This window comes from Centroberyx affinis, unplaced genomic scaffold (genome assembly GCF_046629955.1).
Source record: "Centroberyx affinis isolate AG114_WGS23_722 - 3 ecotype Tasmania unplaced genomic scaffold, CSIRO-AGI_Caff_v1 ptg000024l_1, whole genome shotgun sequence".
NCBI classification, from domain to species: domain Eukaryota; kingdom Metazoa; phylum Chordata; class Actinopteri; order Beryciformes; family Berycidae; genus Centroberyx; species Centroberyx affinis.
This window is the reverse complement of record NW_027278738.1, coordinates 307,698-325,164: the sequence shown is the minus strand read 5'-3', so window position 1 is coordinate 325,164 and position 17,467 is coordinate 307,698. Positions and strand designations below refer to the sequence as shown.

General features: G+C 44.5%; 1 protein-coding gene across 1 annotated transcript in view; it reads right to left on the bottom strand.

Moving 5' to 3' along the window:
- Positions 1–1,432: 1,432 nt before the first annotated feature.
- spryd3 (SPRY domain containing 3) overlaps positions 1,433–17,467 on the bottom strand; it is a 38,968-nt gene continuing 22,933 nt past the window's right edge. Inside the window, exons 8-11 of the mRNA XM_071512954.1 lie at positions 9,923–9,980; positions 4,504–4,623; positions 3,677–3,816; positions 1,433–2,195 (exon numbers count right to left, since the gene is read on the bottom strand). Coding sequence (XP_071369055.1) covers positions 2,061–2,195; positions 3,677–3,816; positions 4,504–4,623; positions 9,923–9,980 — 453 coding nt within the window. The 3' untranslated portion in view covers positions 1,433–2,060. The remainder of the gene's footprint in view (positions 2,196–3,676; positions 3,817–4,503; positions 4,624–9,922; positions 9,981–17,467) is intronic.

Sequence of the window (17,467 nt, the reverse complement as noted above, 5' to 3'; positions counted from 1 at the left end):
TACAGTTTCCTAATGCATGAGTGTTGCAGTTGGCCTACATGCCAAAACAACAGAAACCTGCTGTACGCACCTTATAAGAAGGTGCAGAGGAATGTACACAGTATAGAGCTGTTGATGTTTCAATGGACAAATGCAGATGTATGAAGTCTGGAGGCTGAACACGCATCCCATAAGATAAGAGGCACACAGAGTAAACACACATACTTTTGATTAAGAGGTTGGTCAACCAACTTTACGATACAGTATATTGTGAATGATAACATTCCCTTTAATAAAACAGTGAAGAAAAAAAAAAAAGCCAAAGATCACATAACCCAGTAGCTGCCAAATCAGAATCATTTGGCGTGGAAAACCAGTTCCCCTTGACAAGGTAACGTGACAGTCACACTCTTATCTCCTATTTCGTGAACGCACAGCCTTGCTTTTAAGTACACAGATTGCTATAGCGGCGGTGCTGCTGCTGTATGCTGCGCAGACAGACCACACACATCACTAAAGTGCTCGTGGCGACACGCGCGACGGTATATTGTGTCTTTTTCACATGCAGCAGACATCGGCAACCAAAACGTCATTGTCTTTATCTTCAAGAATGTCCAGCGGTTAATTCGACGTCACATCCGTGGCGTCACTGACGGGGGGGAAATCCTCTGACTGAATAATGTCGATTCTAAAACCTAAATTTGAGTAGAAATGGGACATCATTCTAACTTTCACAAGAAAAAGAAAGAAAACGAAGATGTAAAGTAATCCTTCACAATGAGGGCAAACGTGCACAGTGCTTTGGGTGATTCTCTAAACCCTGTACTGTAGGTACCTCCTCCCTGCGCTGAGAAAGGCTTGATCAGTCTCCCTTGCATGTGACTACCTCACATTCTGTTATATAGTGTCAGGTACAAAGAAAATACATTCCCTGATCTCTATAAGTAGAAGATATATTTGTATTTTTACCAGATCTCTAGTAGAAAATATATTGTCAAAGGTGGTGGACATTTTGCCGTATTTTCATTTGTACAGACCCCTAATTTGGCTCCAATAGGACATTATATCACATATGGAAAAAAAAAAAAAAAAGATATCAATTATAAATCCATCCATCCTTCAGAAATCACTGATCTAACCTTGATCAATAACAGCTGTTTATGTAAGCTTGCTGTTACCAATCGTATCGAAGCTCAGGGATTAAAAAAGGGAAAGGAAGAATGGATGAATTTCTGAAATATTGAAATAGATCCATTGTTCACTTCCAGCCAGCTCTGGGGGGGAAGCTCCAGTAGGTCACTGATCGCTCACAGGAGGGCACCCTCTCCCAGAGAGAAGAGAGGGAGAGGGAGGGAGAGAGAAGAGAGGGAGAGGAAGAGGGAGGGAAGAGACAGAGAGAGAGAGAGACACACACAGAGAGAGTGAGAGAGAGAGAGACACACAGAGAGAGTGAGAGAGTGAGAGAGAGAGAGAGAGAGAGAGAAGGTCTCTAGTCCCTGCGACATAAACTGCCAGCAAGCCCTCTGACTCGGCACAACTGTTGGCCCTGCTTTGCTTTGCTTGGGGCCGTGACAAATGAAATAAACGAAGTGTGCCAGACCTCATGAGAGGGATTTAAGGGCTCAGTGTTTCAGAGACACACTGTATGTTTTACAGGGCTGGGAAAAAATGAGGTTGGATGAGGAATGACAGCACTAGAGATTGCATAGAATTATCAGACTCCGCATGTCTCCCAAGAGTTTACAGTTTTCTTCCCCACACAGCCCATGTAGGACCTCGCTCTGCTATCCTGCAGCGTTCGTACAACCAGGAAGACGATTTGCTCGTGTTGCCATGATGACAGTGAAATTTAAAAGTCTTATAAATAAAAGCTGGGGCAGTGTCGAGGAAGACAACAGCGATGTGCATTACGGGACTGCTGGGTGCGGTGTGGGCTGGAGAGGGGGGCATCAGCGGGCCGCCTGGTCGAATCGAGTTTGTTCTGGTGAGTGGGGCCGTTAGCAACATGCTAGGCTACTGCGGGTCGGGTCTACATTGCAGCCAGCCGGTCGCAGCTCCATTCTCCAGTCCAGGTTTTCGGCTCATCCGCTCAGGGGATGCAAATCCACCTTGACCTTCTCTCCGCTGCTCAGCATCCCCACGGTGGGGTAGAGGCCCCCGGGAGGAACCACCACCTCCCTCCGGCCCATCAGCTTCCCATTCCTGGTGAAGAACACCTGCAGGGCCACAGGGGGGCGACAGTGAGTCGATTATACACACAACCCGCTTTCACTGGTGGTAATCCACTAACACAGGACTGTAACAATTAGTTGTGAAAGAAAAGACCTTTCATTATGACTGATACTAAAACAAACTTCATTTGAGAGCACTCAGTGGGCCAGTTATAAACAGGAATTATGTGCAGTTAGGAAATATTGTTAAACAAATATGTGACAGTGTAATGTCTGTCTTCTTAGTGAAAAAAGAGTTGATGTTTACAGTACATGTCTCTACTAAATCAACGCGTGATCAAACATTATCCAGCTGTTCTAAAAAGAACATCAACAAGCTTTTCAATGCTAATGCCAAGGACTTCTTTCCAAGTCTCAGAGCAAATACCTATATACTAAAACAACAAGTGAAGTACTGTAGAGTGTGTGTCTCCGATAAATCAGGCTGAGTCACATATCAAACATTTACTGTACCACCCACTCTAGAAAGAGAGGCTTAACAGCTATTCAATTACAGGCCACAGATGAAGGGTGAGTAAAATTGCAACAGCCTTTATTAGTTTCAGCAATATTGGCAGCTGTGTGCTGCGGCTCTCCATTGTGCAGCCTCGTTGACACACATGCACATAAACATACACACATGCACGTACGCAGCCTTCGCCCCACCCCCGCCAACACAGACACCCACATACGTGCAGCTGTGCCCAGAGAGACCTCTGTAATGTCAAGGAGCAAGGCTTTGTGGGTAATGTGTCCTGCTGAATAAATATTGACAAATCCCTAGATTACGACTTGGCCTATTCTATTCTCACCCACTTGGGTTTCAGCGCCGCATACACTCGCACTCGCACAGTGACCCCTGGCCCTTGCTTGCACAACTGAGCAGGCCAGCCGCCATGCGAGTTAGACCTGTGGCTGGGACTAAAGACACTGTGCTTTACCAAACTGGCAACCGCAGCAATTAACACAACAACAAACAAACAGAAGCTGCAACACAGAGTGGTTGGATGATTAGAGCGTAATGTGACACACTGGAGGTACGACGAGGCTCGGCGGGTTGGGCATGGTGTGTTTGGCTTGCAATACAAAGGTCAGCAGTCCCACAGGAGCCGTGTTACAGCATGCTATGAAAGTATGCAATCATTATAATGCAAATTGCTGAGCATGCAGCTCGCATAATGTCTTTTAAGTAATGTGCAATCCTACTCCCCATCCTTCGCTCTAGTGCACCTGCGTCCGCTCCCCAATGTTGGTCGAAAAACAAAGGTTTAATACACTGTAAGGCAATGACCATCAATCCTCTGCTTTTGCTATTTAGGGAGCAGACAGCCTGCAGAATGGAGAAGGAAGGACGCTTCTTTGTACAGGCAAGAGGTTGAGAATTGTGATGCTGCATTGTGAAGCAAACATCTCCATATGCATCTACAAAGTGTGCATCTGTACACTTGCGTACATGTGCAGCACTGCTGTTCTTGAGCATTCCTCACCGTGACCTTCCTGCCCTCCTGCCCACGCTCCATGTCGTCCCCGTCTTCTTCGTCCTCTTCTTCATCGTTCAGGTACAGAACGTTCTGGATGCCCGCCTGCCTCGGACGGACCTCCAGGCGGTCCCAGTCGTCCATTTCGGCTGAGGGACAGCACAGAGCAGAGTGAGTTGGAGCAAAAGAGTGTGTGTGCGAGCAGAGCGGGGTTAGTCGTCACACCGGTCTTACTCTCCGACACTGTACCAGACCAAGAAACACAATACTGAGTAGTAACACAACAACACAACCTACGAATCGTGGAAAAAAAAAAAATCATTAACCTTACAAAGTCGTACAAACTGACAAACCTTTCTCCAAGTTGTGCTCTTTAAAGGTTGGGTGACAAGATGCATCTTTTCTCGTATGTTATGCAACCAACACTAGCTGCTGTCCCATGAGTTTTGATACTGCCAAGATACTTCAGAATCATCACAGGTTTGGTAATGTAATACTGCGGATGTACTGAGGTAAACGACAGTATGACCCTATCGCAAAGTGGCACCATCTGGGACCGGGAAACCAAAAATGTGTCTCTCATGGCAAGGGGGAATGGGAATTCCCCTCTGACTGACTTCTCTGTTTTCCGTGTGGGAGACCCTGGTTTACATCCAATTTCTTTCCCACAGGCAAGACAATGCACTGTTAAGACCGAATGTTGCCGCAACTGTCTGATGCTAAACCACAATAAGTAGGTTTAAGAGCGAAACCTCCCCCGGACATGCAAGTAGAGCCAACGGTAAGACTTTAATGAGTGACAGTGTAATTGCTACACCTGAACCCTCTGCCCTCACCTTCTCCATCCAGGATGTAGTCTCGTGGGAACATGATGCCACAGCCCATGATGTCACCTTTGAAGCAGCGAGGGCCGAAAGCATCTCCAACCCCACTGCCGTGAAAGATCTTCCCATCATCTGTCAGAGAGGGAGAGAGAGACTTTCACTAGTATAATCATTAGCTAATTCATTACTTACAATGGATTTTTGTCCATTAAACTCTGAGGTAATTTTACACTCCCTTAATAGCTCCCCTTGCTGAACTTGATATACCAGATGTAGACTACAGTGCATGTAATTTGTTAACCACAACATGTTTTTAACATGTAGCGCTAACATACGTCCTTAAATTCATCATACAGTCATATGATGCTGACCAAAAACTGAGATTAGTAAAAACACCTCTATCCAATCTGCAAAAACCCCAAAGCAAACCACCAGCAACATTCAAAGGAAATCAGCAAAACAACACATAATACAGTTGCGAGAGACAATGAAGAAAAAAAAAAGGCTAAAGAAAAACATTGCAGAGGTAGCCTGCAGACGAGCTCTCCTCGAGCGCAGCGGCGTGGCTGCTGCTGGTAAATATTTATGGAGTTGTCATGGGACCCGTCCCCGGCTCAGGATACTGTTTAAACAATCTCTATCTGAGCACCAGGAGGGAGACGGAGACACTGTATCATTACGGCTCCCATGCGGGCCCCTGTCACAACACCACACACTAGGCAAACAGTGGAGCCACGCCGGCACAGGCGCAGCGCGGCTAAAAATAGCAGAGCAAGGCTTTGGAGACTGACAGGGGCTGGCGTTGGAGGTGAGCTGGGGTGTGGAAGACCAGGTTTGGCCCTAGGGCCGGGGCTAGTTGATGACTGGGACAGGAAAGGTAGGCAAGGCCTGGCGGTGGGTCAAGGGCTGGGCTGGGCTGGGAGGGTGTTCAGTAGAGCAACGAGCAAGTGGAGCAATCTCCTTGTTCTCTCACCACTCATTGGCAGTTTTCATTCAGATTCCGATGACGATATCCATGTAAAGATTATATTAACGGAGCCGCAGAATCCAACTACCTAAACAATTTCACATACATGCTTAAGACCCGTATGATGGGCTTATTACTCATCATACTCAAGCACACGCTGTCGCTCTCACTTTTTCATATATTCAGACACAGACACGCACACACAACCTACTTTTTGAATTAGTATCACATCTTTTATACATTTTTGTTTGTTTCAAATTAGATTTTATTTAGTATTTGTTTCTGAAGTGTCCTTCTGTATATACAATGTAATAATATTTTTAATGTACCGTAAAAGTTCAAATAAACGTCTCCTGTCAAATGATAGCCTATTTCCTACAGTAGTCTGGGAGATCTTCATTTTGGCCGGCAGCTCATTGGTCGCTGGCACGCTTGTATAATACAAGTCTATGTTTGTTGGTTTTGAATTTTGTTGCTTTTCTGAAGTGTGCTTTGGCTCTAAAAAGTTTGAAAATCGATGTGCTTAGAGGATGGAGGCTGAGGTTGGAGCTAGGTTGCAGAGGGAAGTGTTGGAATTTGTGTTGGGGACTAAAGAGTTAGAAATTAGCATAGGGGTGATGACCAAGGTTTGGCTGAGACAGAAAGAAGGAGAATACTTGTGGTGGTGTTGGTGCTAAAGTTGAGGTCATAGACTAAGGGGGTGCTGGCTAGGCTGAGGGCTAGACATGATGCTGACGTTAGCTAGTGTGCCTGGCACTAGTCTAGGGTTGATCCTAGGAGCAACATGAGGGCTAAACTGGAGCTGGGCCCGGGGTTTGGAGCTGGGCCTGGGGGAGGAGAGGGCAGGATCTCTGGCTCCTGAGCAGCTAAGAGAACCTGGCTGAGCAGCGAGACAAGCTGGGAATGGGAAAACAGCATAGGCTTTCGTAACATGAGAGTTTGTCTGGAAAAGACTGGGCTTCCCTGCCCAGGGAACATTGACTTCACATACTCCTAAAACATGAAAAATGAAAAAAATATTATTCCATGATTCCGCACAGTCACACAGAGGTTGCACATGTTCTTAAGAGTTTACTATAAATTCTATACGCAGTTGCCACATGATATAAATCGCAAACAAAGAGTTGAGTTGTTGATATATAATGCACTTTCTGGGACCATTTGCTAGTGTGGCCCTAGCTGTCAAGTATAAGTTTCTATAATCTCAGGTTAGACCCATTTCAGCTTCTGTAGTGGTTTAGCTGGGCCATGAAGCAGTAAAGGCGGTCTGAGTTGCAGTTATACTATGGTAGTGGTGAGGTTACTGTCTTGTGGCGTGTGGTGGTACTGATGCAACATACAGCATTGTGTTGGTTGGTTAGTTTAGAAAGTACAGTCTCAGCAGGCAGGTTGAAAGCTAGGTCATGCTAGTACAGTTACATAGGCTAGGCTTTGCAATAATGTAGATCCACCACATGTACAGCATGGTGCCTTGGCTAGAGATGGACTTGACAGACTCAGCTATACATTTACAAGGCTGTGTGGTGATATCCATGCACAGTTCAGTATGCCGCTTGGCTACAGATACATACGGTACTTGCGGGTTCAATTAACTGGCTGGTGTTTCCATCAGTCTGTCTTTATGCCTTTTAGCATTACAAAGTTACTAACAGTGACTATGTCATCCACATCCATTTTGCCAAGCCAAGAAGGTAATATTAACCACCTACACCTACACAACATGTTGCTACTGAATCATTGCTTTTACAGTAGTGGGAACAGGTTAGGCCATGTCATTGCTATACAGTACAGAGGTTAGACTGAAGCATACTATCGCAGGTTAGGCTCTGTGGTGCAGGTTGGATGGTGGTAGTGGTGGCAGGGCACAGCCTTCAGCTGCAGGTGTTGAGTCATAGCGCGTGTGAGTCATTGATGGGGGATCAGAAAGGGCCCTGTGTCAGGAGGGTGATAGGGTTAATGAGGCTTGCCGAGGAGCACTCACTGCCTGGATGGCTGGTTGCTCCTGATAGGGCCCACAGGGGCCCACAGAGCCCCACGGCCCATTGACCTGCAGAGCCAACCAACCCCAACACACAGGATGGAGGTCCACACTGGGCCAGTTCCCAACAAAAACACTCAGGGGCCCTCAGGTACCATATGAGAACAGGGAGCACAAAAGCAGGCCAAGGAACTCTCAAACTACACAAGCTATACAAGAGGAGCAGGGATATGCTTGGCAGACATTTGTGTATATAACTGGAATATACAGTAAAATAAAGTAAAATAATAACCTTAACAGCCAATAATACACATCACACGTGATCGAGGTCAACACTAGTCGTGTGCCCAATACAAAACCCCATAAATTAGGGTAACAAAGAAAGAGCACAATAATCAAACACGCAAACTATTAACTAGAAGAGTAGCAATGCTACACTGGAACATAATGCATTTCCCCTCTAGGCTATGTGATATAAGCCAAAGAAATATCTACAGCCATTGTTTTCTTGAAAGTTAATAATAACTGAACAAAAAAACAATTACATTACAAACACTCAGATGCACTCAGGGACAGCATGGGGCAAGACAAAAATATGCCAGTGAGCTTTTAAATAGCCTATACCTACATAAGGACTGCCAGGGATATCCTGGCAGGCATTTGCCCTTCTGGATACTGAGGTCAAACACAAAAACCAACCATAAAAGTTGATGACAGAGGTACCAAACTGCATAGAAACACCTCTTCACAGCATTCTTGGCTCGCACCAAGCAGTGGAACTAAGGTAACAAAGCTCAAGTCATTCCTTCTTTAAGCAAATTCTGTGGTTATATGCCCAACTGTATATAATACAGTGTGTATACATTAGGTCTTTGTCAACCTGCCAAAGAATGTCTGCATGCAATTCTTGAGGTTCCTGAGCTGTTCTGTGAAAATCTAGGATGCGTGGAGGAGCACGGAGAGACACGAAGAAGAGGCCCTGGCTGCTGATTTTAAGTAGCTGGATCGGAGCCTGCACCTCAACCCAAGCATGGGAAGGCAAATCTCATACGCGCAGCGTGGAAAACCACATGCATCATTTTAGTCTCTAACAAATAAGATTAATGGGAGCTGTGCTGGGGCGTGCACATTTCTGTGGTGTCCAGCACACAGCAGCCAAACCAGACAGACCACAGCGCTAGACCTCTGGGACTGGCATGGTGAGCCTTTCTGAATGACTGGCCCCGTCCATCACTCAGCACTGAGGCATCATCCACAGACCCCAGTAGGACGCACAGCATCAACTGTTATTAGTATTAATGTATCCGAAGTATAAATGGAATCTGTACTGGGATATGGGGATTTAAGAGTATAAACATTAACTCGAAACATGAGTGGAATGCACACAGGGTACAAGAAAATGTGTTTTAATAGTTGATTAGGAGGTCAACTGTAAGAAAGCATATAGACTTTCCTGTAAAAATAAAATCCTACACATTTCCTAATAAAATAACAAAGGTCCTATGGACAGAATGTGACATTTGTGGTGTGTGAAACATTCAAGGTATGAACAGCTGAAATCCCCCGTGAGGGAGATTAACAACGGGATGCTTCAGACCAAAATATGGCTGATAACAGCCAGCTAGCTCCTAACTGCTTCAGTCCGATAAGGAGCAAGATCCTAACTGTGACAGTAGCACAGCAGATTGTCAGATAAAGAACCGACTACCTACTGTAGCTTGTTCAGTGTCATAACAACCACCTACCTAGCTCCTGCTATCGTCGTATCAGGGCAGCAGCATTTGATAGCTAATCTCTTAGCACTGATAGCGGTGGGGTATATCAGCTGATAGCTGAAGCCTGGAATGGCAGCTGTGGGGGGTTTTGTGCAGATGCCTGTAGAGATAATGTTCACAGGCCTGTCGTCACAAACAACCAAGACTGAACGTGTGTGGAAGCATGGAAAGATAACTTTGACTAAACTCTTTGTTTTTTGGGGGGGGTGGGGGGGTGGTCCATCAGTTTGAGAGAAGTTTAGATGACCAAACTCCCACAGAGAGAGATGGAGATATGATCCTTCTCCTTGTTCCAATGCTGTTGTCTGTTTGATCTGCCTTGCAATCCTGCTTGATCTCTGTCTGCGCTGGGCACCTCAACATCCAGCTGAGATGGTGCCCTGATGTTGGTGTCTAAAACAGCAGATAAATACTACACAGGAAGCATCTCCGATTCATTTATTTTACTCCAACAGGAGTAAACTACAGGGGGATTTCCACATGTTTGAATAAAGCAACAAAGGAGAAAATGCCAAGTGGAGGCGGACAAATGTTGAGAAATACAGAACTGTAGACAGAAGATTTGGTAGAAAATTGGGGAGAAAATGAGAGCGACAAGATAGAGAGAAAAGCAAAAGGCATAAAAACATTAAGTGTGTTTTAGTGAAAAGATAGAGAGAAAAAGCAACAGAGAGAGGGAGAGACAGGGGATTGGGGGGGTTGGGTGCTCACCTGCATGGTAGGCCACTGACCCTCGGCTCCAGCCCGGGTGCCTGTTCTTGGGGTAGTCCTGCACAGAGACAAAGACTTTCACAGGTCACAAATACAGCTTCACACACATGAATTTATTATTTCAGTGGTGTCAAACCATGTGCCATGGAGGGCCAAGAGTCTGCAGGTTTTCATTCCAACCAAAGACCACAACAGGCGATTTCCTGATTAGCACACCTTCAAGGTTGGAATGAAAACCTGCACACTCTCCGCACTCTCCATGACATATGGTGTGAGAGCTTGATTTATATGTTTCAAGGATCACAAACACGCCATTGAATAAATGCCCATATATAAAAAGGGTTCCATATAGTATCAGAAAATCTTTTGGCTTGTACCACATAGCAGAAAGTCTTTTTTGTGCTCAGATTATCCTACATAGAACGTTTCTGGTGCTATAAAAGACCCTTTAAGAACACAGCAATGTCCCAAACCAAGATAGCTTTTTTAAGAACTACACTGGATTCGTACCCAAACCAAATAACCCTCCTTTTTCTGAGTATAAACACAGATACGATCGTTTTGAGAATACTGAAATGCAATGGTGAGATGCATATTTCCCCAAGTTTCATCAAATCTGATCAGTGGTGTCTGTGATATCGCATGTGACACATGGAAAAAATGAACAAAAGATGGAGCGTCTGTTGGCCAATCAGTGTAGTTTTGAAAATCATGTCTGATGTTGTGTGACAGACGAGCGAAAAAAAGGAACGAATGAGCAAACAAATGAACAAACGGACAGACGAACAGATCTGAGAGAGACTGATCTATAGTCTCCAGCACAAATCTGCATATCTGATTTTACCAATCCCAAAAGAATATAGAAAAATAAAGTGGATAAGAGAGCCACTTTACCTGGCGCTGTGTGTTTTGGGGCCTCTAATCCGGGTTCAAGGCACACTTGAAGGGTAAAGGCAAGTGTGCTCTCTTTTCCACTGTATTTTTCATTGGCTTTTTCCCCCATCAAGAGCACCTTGTTTGCAATTTCTGCCACGGTTCACACAGAGCACGCCAGCCTCTTTAACAGTTTTCACACAGAGCACGCCAGCCTCTTTAACAATTTTTTCCCCCAAAATATTGTGAATCCACTAAATGACTATGTAGGAAAAGCCAGCAGTGGGGTGACATCATCTCTATGGGCATTGCATTTTGACCGGTACAGTTTCAGATGAGGAGGTTATGTGTCAGAGTTATGAGGATTCCTTCTCGTTCCCCCCTCTGTCCTTGGATATCTGTCAGTGTCTGTGGCCTTGCTGGTTCTCCCACAGCTGAGGACGTGTCTCTGTATCTGTCTGTCTGTCTCCCGGTTTAACCATGCCAACAGAAATAACTAGTGGGCCAACATTTGGATAAGATCAGAGTGTGACTCAGAGGTAATTACCAGAGATGTTTATCTGTCCTCTAGTCTGCACCTCCATTAACGCAGACACACACTACCAAAGAAGAAGATGAGGAGGAGGAGAAGGGCGACAACACTGTGCTCCTCTTTCCTCTCTCCCTAATGCTTGCTCTCTCTCAGCCACTCTCTCTATTGCATCTCTTTTCACCTAGTATTATGTGGGGAAAAACACAGGCATACCCCACCAAAAAACTCATTGTTTATTTTTCATCTGGTCTCAAGTCAGTCAACTATTCAAAGTCCATCAAGGAAACCCAAAATACAGCAAGGAAAACACCAAAGAAAAGATAATGGTTCAGCCTTTACATGGGAAAGAGTCGCTGTAAAAAAGGAATACGGATGTGATGACTGACTTTGAGATTGGAACGACAAAACTTTACTGAAGGAAATAAGGCCGATGGAATTATTACCATTAGCACCTGTGTGGAAAAGAGAACTGAGTGATTGAGAGGGACATGACAGACAGATGGCTAGGTCGGGACAGGCAGACAGACTGTAGCATCTGAGGCCAGGACATTGGGGAAACAGCCGCGATCCTGTCTGACAACCCCACTGGGGCTCGAGGAACAGGAAATGGAGATGGATGGGGGAAAGAGAGAGAGGGAGAGGGACAGAGCGAGACACCAGCAAAAAGGAAGACAGAGAGACAGGGAGGAATGCAGCTACCGCTCCAAGCCCCCAAAACCTCTTGATCCGCCAAGTCTGCTCCTCTTTCCCCTCGTCTTAACCGCAAGCCTGAGGATTCCTCTGGCTGACTGGCATGCAGGCTGCATCTCGAGGATGAGGAGAGGAAAGTCTGGGGGTTTGCTTCCTGATTGATGACTCACCGACAGTGATTTGATCAGTGATTTAGTGGCACACGCTGCAGTGAGACAATATTAAGAACGGATAAACAAATAAGGGCGGATTTATAGTGCTTCCATGTAAACCGCAGACTGTCTGATATATGGATCATACTTTTTAATGCCTCTGTTTTCATAGCTGTCTTCTTTGTAATTGTCGTGTCCATCATCTCTAATTCAACACGTCTACACAGCACGCTCTATCTATCAACCAAATATGGTAGGCAAGCGAGAACAACTGAAGCAGCACTCAAATCCCTATTCCTACCAGTACTGGTTCCAATAACGGTTATAAACAATATTTGTTTGATACCTTTCTTTGAGGAAAATCAACTGTATTTCAATATGCAAGAGAGTAAAATACTTTCTGTGTAACATTTGCATGTCGTTTATGAATAGAATCAGATTGCGCACATTAAAAATGTCCTTTGGCTAATAGAAAACCTGTGATCCCACTTTAAGAATTCAACAGGTAATCTAAGCTTTCCAATAACTTTTGATACCTTTTCATGCCTTGTAATCAAGCAATTGTGATACATGGCAACAGAGCATTTTTTTTTATGTATTATGTATTTTTCTCAGCCCTTGAAAAAAACTATTTAGTGTAAAAATGAAATTTTTATCCTTAGACGTTTCTCCTGTGTGAATATTATGATTTTTTTTCTCCAATGTGAAACTTGATTTGTTGGCAACAGGTTCTGTAAAGCACAGAGTACATTATTTAGTATGCCACCTGAAACGGCTTTCCCTCTGACAAAATAAACTGCAACCCATTGTGGTTTGGAAACTGCAATAGCTTAAGCTGTGATTAAGTTTTTCAATTAATGGTGCAGCCTTAAATCACACCCACATTCTTTTTCTGTATCAACATGTCATGAAATACATCTTGTTAACCCACTGGTCCACTTAAACATAAACTTCGAACCGCGGTCACTACCCCTGCCGGCCTGCAGAAGCCATCAGCGAAACGCACGCTGATTCCAAGAACAACAAACAGTGGCGTTGTGTCCACAGCATAGTGAAAGGAAGGCCTGCAATATCAGATCCCCAGCTGCTACATCGGTGTTATCGGAGTAGCCTGCATTTCCACACTGTGGCAGAGTCAACAACAAGTCTGAAGGAGTAAGAGCAGAAGGGTGCGGGCAGAGAGGAGAACCCTGTGGAAGCAGATACCCATCATCTACTGCACCTATCTCCCGGGCATTTAACAGAGCCGTCTAAAAATAACACTAAAGCCGTGGATTACCACAGATGTGAGTGTATGGGTGTGTGCGCAGGTATGTGTGAGGCGAACGAAGGAGGGAAAGTTTGATTGTGTGCGCGTGTGTGCGTACGTGACCACACAACCTCCCCTATAGGGGTTGGGTTGGGACTATGTTGGGGACTAATGCAGGTCTGTTTGTCTAACCTCTTGTCATCAGGCTAAAACCACTAGCTACCAACATGAAACAGCAACCGTCACAGATTAGCCACTGATCTGGTGAGAGTGAACAGAACAGCATCCTATCTGCGTGTATGTCTATGTGTATAGTTGTGTAGTGTTTATTACCTCATATGTGGACAATACAAGAGCTTTCTGGACACAAATAGATACATTAAATCATGAAGTTTCTTCAGTTTTTGGATAGAATACAGGTGAGGGTGGCAGAAAGTACGGAGAGAGAGGGAGAGTGGAGAGTATTCACCTTAGCCTTATTACAGGCTAAGGTGAATACTCTAATTTTTCTGCTCATACTGCTCATATACTAGTACTTTTCAAACTGCACACATTTCATTCTTTATAGTACATATTGTTCATGCAATTTTCTTTGCTTCAATAAGCTCTACTGCTACTACTGCAGCTATTCTGCACACCCTCTTAATGCTACAATCCATACCTTTTCATACTTTCATTCATACATTTCTACTTGCCATGTTCTAGTGTTGAAATTGCCACTTGTTTATGTCTGTATAACCCAAATTTTGCTATGTTCTTATTTCTAGTTTTCTTTGCTGTATCCTATTACTATTAGCTGCTGTAACGGCCCAATTTTCCTATTGGGATCATTAAAGTTTCATCTTATGTTATACTATGAAGCGCCTCCTAAATTGTTTGTGTTGGTGTTGGTGTGTGTTCTGCCAAATCAGAGGCCTTGGCACAGAGACGGCTCCTTTGTTCTGTCCTAAACAGACTTAGGTAGAATAAACACGTTCGCAGGAGCAGCAGTCAGAACGGTTAGGAGGACTGCTGCATCATGGGAGGAGGAGGAAGAGGAAGAGAGCCGTTCCCAGGACCCGGTCCCAGGGCATACCAGGACAGAGGAAACACTGCCATTCCAGCCTGCGGAGTGTTTTTGTTTTTTTTGTCTGTGAGAGTGCAAACTGCAATGTCTGTGTGTGGCTGTATGTTGGCGTCTATCTATATGAGCAGGAGAGAGAGAGAGAGAGAGAGAGAGAGAGAGAGAGAGAGCGAGAGAGAGCGAGAGAGAGAGAGAGAGAGAGAGAGAGAGAGAGAGAGAGAGATCAGAGAAAGAGAAGGTCAATTAAGAAGACAAACTTAGAAAACGGTCACCATTTCATTCACAGACACTGTGGTGGCTGCTGACTCACATATCTGCCCCTTCACTCCTCCATTGTCACTCTTCTATCCCTCCATCTTTCCAAATCCAACCATAGGCCCCTATCTGCCTCACCACCTCCCCATCCTCCCACTGTTTCTCCAGGATGTGATCTTTCAGGTTTTTTCAGGATTTCAGGGTTTGTTTTGGCTAACTTTAACATTCATTTCTATTGGGAGATGAGAGTTTTCCTGCGCTTTTTCCTGTGTTTTCATGTTCCTAATCACTTCCTGTGATTTCTCTACCTTTCTATTTCTAGGCCTCCACATCTCCTGTGCTACCCCACCTCTGCAACCCTCCGCACCTCCACGCTACCCTCTCTACCCCCTCCACTCTTCCACCCCATAACTAGGTCTGGATCTCTCTTTGTCCCACACCCTAGCAACCGCTGTGTATACCGGATGCAAAACAGCCGTGCTACCAAGTGTATGCATGCTGTACATTCATCTAGACTCTTATCTTCAGCGGAAGGAGAGAGAAAGCGAGGGGTCATGTCAGGTCTAGGTATTGCAGTGGGGTCATAACAGATCTTAGATTACGCAAAAAAAAACACACACACACATTTACCTTACACAAACAAGCATACAAACTTCATAGCACAAATTCCTCTGACTTCCCTGCAGGAAAGGAAATTGGCCACAGCGGCTTCAGGGGATTCAAAATTCACCAGTTGCTTTCAGCTAATTACCAGCCAAATTTATTTTAAGGATATTGGTCAGTTTCCATCCAAAGTGGCTGGTCAAGTAGACAAATTTACCAGCCATAGCCAACATATACCATGATTATCTGGTAGCAGGTGTTAATCTCAATCTGTTGCTGCACACTATTATATGCTGCAGTACATGGGTGTCTTGCCTGCATCAAATAAGGGCTGTCCCCACCTGAACACATTCATAGCCATGTTAGGTTACTGTACAGTTATAACACTGTCGATGAATCAAATATTTTACTTAATAAAACAAATCTGTAAAAATACTTTTGCCAATTTTTCCTGCAATTGAACACAGTAATGTGGCCTCTTACCAGTAACCAATATGAATATTGTAGTAATGTCATAAATGTGCTGTGATTATCTGAAACACCACACAACTCAAACAACATGGGAAAAAATCATCAAACATGACTTTCGCCAAAAGATTCTTGGTGGAGTAAGAACACCCAACATAAAATGTGTCACTTCACTTAAGATGTGATTGGCTACTGCAGATGTTACCACCAACGGTGTGTAATATGATGCAGCAGAATATGACTCGGCTCTGATGCAGCATACACCTGGATGTTATATCATGCAGAGAGAAAGACAGGCAGAGGGGAGAGAGAGAGAGAGAGAGAGAGAGAGAGAGAGAGAGAGAGAGAGAGAGAGAGAGAGAGAGAGAGAGAGAGAGAGAGAGAGAGAGAGTCCCTGTGTGTGTGTGTGTATGTGTGTGTTATAGTGGATAAAAATTGAGTACACAGTTGAGCCTTCAGTCAGCAACCAAGGACAAACGCAGAAATAGCCAACAAACAGACAGACAGACAGACATGCAGGGGACTGCAGGGCATTAATGAATTAATTTGTGTTTGTCTTCAGGCTCGCTTTCTGACCACAGGATACTATGCGAAAAGGACCAACATGCAAAGCAGCGACTGCTGTGGAGTAAACAGTCATTACCCGAGGCCTTCAATTTGCTGCTTTATCACCTCTCCTGGCCTTTAGCTTAATGTCTTTATAATGAAACCCAGATGCAGGGAGAGGAGGAGGGGAGCGAACGAGAGGAGAGGAGAATTCTGGCTGAGGGGGAGGTAACAGGACTCGAGTTATCACCACTCAACTTCTTCCTCACTGTCTGGGAGCTGTCTGTGTGAGCGTGTATGTTTCTATGTGTGTGTGTGCGAGTGTGTAGCCTTGCTCAGCTCAATCACAGGATATTCTAGTGGTTTTGTCTGTATTTACAGAAAATAAGTCCAGATCACACTGGTGGATGTGGAACATAATGTGATTTAAGGGCTTTAAGGGCAAAATATGCATGTTGATGGGCAATATTCCCTTCAGCACAGAGGGATGGAGATATGAAGATAGTAACTGGACTGCTGTAACAATACTGTTGGTTATAACTGTTGGCAAAGTTGCTGATTTACATTGCACCAAAATATTAACAGTGTATATGGCCTAAAATCCTTCCCTGGTTGGCCTTCTTGAATTCCCCACTATCTCTCCTCTACTAAAATATACTAGATACAATTCAGGTATTTATAGAGTTCTGCTGAATATGGATTCCTCTTTATGCCTATTAGCATTACTGAGTTATTGATTCTTTACAATCTGACGGTGGACGGGTTAGGTGGACAAATACTGTATGTAAAAGTCAACATGCCTAATATGAGAGGCTAACAAATATACAAATTACATGTTTATATTCAGTTCACTGATGTCCTAAAGTTACATGGCTTGGATGGAAATCTACAAGAGAGGCACAAATCTGTACTGTGCAAGTGTGTTTTTCCTGCTCAGCCCCTCCTCTCCATACGAGTCTATAGCTCTCTTTGTCTTAATATGTCACAAATCGAGCTGTGCATCCCTCTGTCCCGGTTCTGTAAAGCGCCTCTGAGTCCTTGAAAGGCGCTGTACAAGTTTCATCTTTTATTTTTGTTATTAAAGGGGGCAGAGTTTTGACCCTGGGAGAGATGG